Source organism: Crocodylus porosus, unplaced genomic scaffold (genome assembly GCF_001723895.1).
Source record: "Crocodylus porosus isolate Cpor-Errol unplaced genomic scaffold, CroPor_comp1, whole genome shotgun sequence".
In the NCBI taxonomy this organism is placed as follows: Eukaryota; Metazoa; Chordata; order Crocodylia; family Crocodylidae; genus Crocodylus; species Crocodylus porosus.
Genome location: NW_017728918.1, coordinates 70589894 through 70595372, shown reverse-complemented (window position 1 = coordinate 70595372; position 5479 = coordinate 70589894). Strand labels below are relative to the sequence as shown.

Sequence of the window (5479 nt, the reverse complement as noted above, 5' to 3'; positions counted from 1 at the left end):
CTGGCACAACCACCAGATTGCCCAGCGTATTTTGCAGGGGCCCCACATTACCCGGTGCCTTCTTCATCCTCCCTATATATTTGAAAAAGGACTTTTTATTATCCTTGATCTTGGACGCTAGTCCTAGCTCTATGTCTGCCTTAGTTTTCCTGACAGACCCCTACAGGCCCGAGCAGAAGAGGTATACTCCTCTTTGAAGATGTAAACCCAGTGGAAGGGAGGTGCTGCCGCCTTTTTGGTAATTGGGTATTCCTGGATGCCCTTAGTGAGCCAGGGGGGCTTTCGGGCACTCTTGCCCCCCTTGCTTCTTATTGGGATGGACACCCCTTGGGCCCTGAGTACATCCTTCTTAAGGAATGACTGCTCATCTTGGGCACTGAGTTCCCCTGCTCTCAAGAACCCCAGTACCTCTCCCACTAATCTCCTCAACTCATTGAAGTTGGCCCTCTTGAAGTCTAGGGCTACCGTCTTGCTTTAGGTCCTTGACACCCTGCGGTGGACGGTGAATTCCAGCAAGCGATGATTGCTATTGCCCAGGTGGTCAAGAACCTGGAGGCCCCTGACCAGGACCAGATCCAACAGGGCATTTCTTCTGGTGGGGCTGTGCACCTCCTGAATTAAGTGGAGGTCCTGTATCTCAGCCAGAAACCTCCTGGAATGGTCCGACCTGGCTGACTGTTCCTCCTGGCAGATGTCCGGGTAATTAAAATCACCCATGGCAACTACATCCCTTGCCTTAAGTGCATCTGCAAGCTGGCCCGAAAATTCCTGGTCCAGCTCCTCCCCTTGGTTGGGGGGTCTGTAGTAGACCCCCACCGTCAAATCGCTCTCCCTATGGCCCCTTTGAATCTTGACCCAGAGCACTTCAGTCTGCCCTTCCTCTGACCCCATTCTGCTGACGGAGGATGCGTAGTGCTCCTTGACAGAGCGCCACACCCCCACCTTTCCTTCCTTCTCTAGCCCGCCGGTAAAGCCTATAGCCCCTAATGCTAACTGCCCCGTTGTGGGATGAATCCCACCATGTTTCTGTTAGCCCTATGACATCTGGGTTTGAAGTAGCTGTTCTGAGAGCGAGTTCCTCCTGTTTATTCCCCATACTGCGAGCATTGGTATATAGGCATTTAAGGCCTTGCAAGACTGTGCCACCCCCCGATTAGGGAGACTGTCTGGGCCCCCATTCCTTATCTTAGCACTCGTTGCCTTTGTCACTTGTCTTGCTCAGATGGCGTCTCCTTGTCTTCCTGCGGCCCCCTCCCCTGGCGAGGCTAGTTTAAAGCTCGCTGTATGAGGTCAGCCAACCTGGAAGAGAAGACATGCTTGCCTTCAGGAGAGAGATGAAGCCCATCCCACCCCAGCAAGTCCCCTGCCAAGAGATGCTGTGGTCAGAGAGCCAAGCAACAGATTAATCCCCCATCAAGTTTATTTTTAGTTCCGCAACAATTTTCCTATGACACTTTTGGAAGTCACCTAACACTTGTTTCAGCTTAGAAAAAGGGTTTGCTGAAACTTGCTAGGGAGCATTGTGGTGGGGGAGGGAAGGAGTAATTTATTCTGGTTCTGTGTTTTTCTTTCACTTTTTCAAAATAGCCCCTGGTCAGTTTGGGAATTGAGAAATACTTTTATCCTGCCTAATGGCTTTAATTTCTGCCTGCTTTATTGACAAAGAATTGCATCCCTTTAAAGAAAAAAAAAATCCTGCACCTGAAAATTATCTGTAATTAATGTTAAAGTTAAATGCCTACTCATTATATTTGGTGTCAGATGAGTTTATTGAACAGACTGCGGGGCACTAAAACATCAAATACTGCAAAAAAAAATGTTTAAAGTGTTTTACATTTTAGGAATGCTGAATCGTCTTTTTAAAAATCAAGTTTTACTGGTTGTCAGAGACGTAACTTCACAGATTTGAAAGCTTGAGGTATCTTCAAAGTTGTAAAAAGATCAAATCAAATTGGGACTGTGGTTGTAACCTTAAATGTGGACACATGATCACTTCCACCCAGTAAAACCTTCTTGCTAAGCTAAGAAAGAAACTGGTCCTTCAGTGTCAAAATTAAAGGCCATTATGGCTTCAACTGAAGAAAATTGTTAGCTGTTGCTTATGGAAATAGCCTGATTCTTTTTGAACTACATCTAACCAGTAGAGGGCAATGGGTATGGGTATGCGGATACCCAGTGCTTTGTCCTTCTTTCTGCTGAATTCAGTGGCAAAAAACAAAGCAAAACAAAACCCGCACTTTGTTGGCATTAACAAGAGATGGAATCGGGCCAAATCAGTAATAATTTGGTTTCATTGTAACGGTTACAACTGGTTTTCTTCAAATACAGCTGACACCTGAATTCTCAAGGGGCATTAACCACTGGAAAATCTTGAGAGTTACTAGGGCTATTTTTGCGGTATGGTGACCCAAGCAAACATTAGATAACACAACATTTCAAATCAAGGTAACTCTAAATAATAGATAACTCAACAATTGTTTGATACTCTTTTCAGTTTTGGAGAAATATTCTCTGTCACTTAAATTGCATTTTTAACTCTGACAAAAGTAGATCAGCATTGAATCTTGAGATTCAGCCAAATCGAATCAGGGACAGTGATCCGAATCAATGAATCTAATCACTGTCTCTGATTCAGGCCAAATCCGAATCAAATAGGGTCCACTTCGCACACCCCTAGTAGCTGTCTTTGGATCTCCAAATTGTTTGACAATAGGCTTTGTTTTTAAATATAGTAGCTTGCTAGTTTTACATGCATTCTTGCATTAAAAAAACCCTAATATTCATCTTTCCACCTCTTTAGTCTGAAAATCAGAACAACTCTGCAACAGCCAATCATGAGCATGCCCAACCTGTATCCAGTAATACCTCCATGAGCCCTCGCCAGCGCCGGGCCCACCAACAGAGTCAAAGAAGGGCACCATCTTCAACTGACTTTAATCGGGTCCAGCAACCAAGAGTTAACACAAGCCACACTGGTTCAACTGTTTTGATCGTTCTTCTGACTTTAGCATTGGCAGCACTTATATTCCGACGGATATATCTGGCCAATGAGCGCATATTTGAGTTATAAGGGGGGTTTTTTTGTCTTAAGAGAAGTGACTTGAATGCTTCATTAAACATTCTGTACTGGGCATGACATGAGAACTGTTTACAAAAGATTACTTTTCGTATTTACTCTTAAATCCTGATGAATGTTAATATGCCTTTTAGGGTACATTACTTTATAAGAAGGGCAAACCTTGACATTTGTATGAATACTAACAACTGTTAATGATCTGTGAACAACCCCTTTACACATGGAGAAAGAATTGGTTGAATATTAAGAGAATATGTAAGGCTAACATTTACTGGCTAAAGGAGACAGTTAAAAATGAGACTTTATATTTTTTCTTTGTGAAAAAGAAGTACAGATAGATAGTCACCCTATCTAAGCTAACATAAACTTACCTTGGAGAAGGGCTTTTAAGATGAAATGTGGTCTGTTTGCTTTGAGTGAACCCTTAATTGAGTAGGGAGATGTCTTGTAACCACTTTTATTTATCAAAAATCATTTTTGGGGGGGGAGGTGGGATAGGAAAAGTGTAGGAAATTGTACTTTCTGTGGCAAGAAGGGGCCAGAAAAGTGTTTGCTTCATTTTTTGTTTTTAATTTCTTTGAAAGTTAGATTGGATAATCTTATACAAGATTTGAATGTCTTCTTCTCATACTTTCAACTGTATATCTTACTTTTTTAAATTTGAAGATGTTATATATAACTATTATTATTGCAATAGTTATAAATATGTAATATAATTATTTACCCAGAGCTATTGTCTTTTAATTATTTCATAGCTATACAAATTGCATTGTTTCATATGCAGTTTTATTTACTGAAAAGAATTTAAAATTTTTCATGCTGAAACTTTGCAATACTCGGGCAAGCTTGAGAAGTATTCATGAGTTCCTTGAGTATGTGTTATTGTAAACCAAACCTCATTGACTGGCACACCATTTAGTTTCTTTTATCTTGGTGCAGAACTGTAAGAGAGAGCTTTAAAAATCAGTAACTCTAAGTATCCTACTAATATAAAGATCAAAGCATTTATGATGCTTCCTTTTCAGTGGGGTGTGTTTTTGTTTGTTTGTTTTTTACAAATAGAAGCAATGGGGTGATCACTTTGAGTGTACAGGTGTAATTGATACAGTCTAAAACTTCATTTAAGACATGAGAGAGACTTGCAAATTTGCATATCTGCTAGTGCTCATTAAAGCCTGAATTTTACTCTGTTTCTCAGGAAAAATATATTCTGTGCTGTAATCAACTCTCATTTTACAAAATGTAGTATATGCTGATGTATACAAATAAGTAAAACTTCCATTTTTGAAAATTAACGAACATGTATTTCATTATGTGATGTGATTTTAAAACTTGCAAAATTTGGAAATGGGTCGCTTGATGATTATTGTGACTTATTGCTGTCTTACTGTACATACATTGAAGCATTCTTGTTTTAATTAAACATTTAAAAGTATGTAGAACATCCAGATCACTCAGCACTTGCTTATTTAAATCTTCTACTACAGCCGTTGGTAGGCTGGAGTGATGGAGTTTGGGTCAGAACCAGGAGGGCAGGTGCTAGGGCCTTGTTGCTGCCACTCCTGACACCTACTGCCTTTCCCCATGGTGGCACAGTGAAAGCATACACTACTACCACTTTTCCCCTGAGGAGCTTGGAGAGAGTATCCACAGCCAGCACGATTTGCTGTGGCAGTAGGGGAAAATGACTGCTGCCAAATGCCACCAAAACCCATAGGTTGCTGACTCCTATACTACAGTTTTCAAGTCTGGAAGGAGGTCATACTCTGGTCCTCTGTAGCAGGGTGTCCAACTCATCAGGTCAGGTGGGCCAGATGAATGAGCTGTGATTGTTGGGACCACAGACTGGCTGAGAGAACACCATGTGTGAAGTGCATCCCAGACTGGGTGGAGCAGGCAGCAGGATTGGCACAGAGCAGGTCCACTCCAAGCCCCATGGGCAGCTGAGGCCCAGATGAAAAAGCTCTGTGGGCCACAGGTTGGATCTTTGATGCCCCTGCCCCTTAGTAAAACAAGTAAAAGTATGTTTCTTTTAAAAGTGATATCTTTTATTAGCCCAACAAGATTTTTGCAAAAAAAAACAAACAAAAAAAATTCTCCTAAAAAAAAAAAAAATTAGAATCGCAAACAATTCGTAGCCTGCAAAAACTCCTTACCACCTAAGAACTGCCTGCCCAGGGTTTTCCATCTATTGACCCCTCTGTGAAATCCTATGAAATGTGAACTTTCATTTCTGCCTGGATACCTGATCAGAATGTGCTCGCTTTTTTGTTTGTTTTTTGACATGAGGTCTATAGATTTTAAAGAAAGTGGGTTGTTGTTTTTTTGTCCTGGTTGGTAACATTGTTTGAATGTACCTGCTGCAAACCTGGTCAAAGAGAGGAGGGCTATGAGGAAGAAAGG

At 41.5% G+C, this 5479-nt stretch overlaps 1 protein-coding gene across 2 annotated transcripts in view; it reads left to right on the top strand.

Annotated features, from left to right (window-relative positions):
• UBE2J1 (ubiquitin conjugating enzyme E2 J1) overlaps positions 1-4526 on the top strand; it is a 32505-nt gene extending 27979 nt beyond the window's left edge. For both annotated transcript variants that reach the window (XM_019537744.1, XM_019537745.1), the window contains exon 7: positions 2801-4526. In XM_019537744.1, coding sequence (XP_019393289.1) covers positions 2801-3070 — 270 coding nt within the window. In that variant the 3' untranslated portion in view covers positions 3071-4526. The remainder of the gene's footprint in view (positions 1-2800) is intronic.
• The last annotated feature ends 953 nt before the right edge of the window (positions 4527-5479 follow it).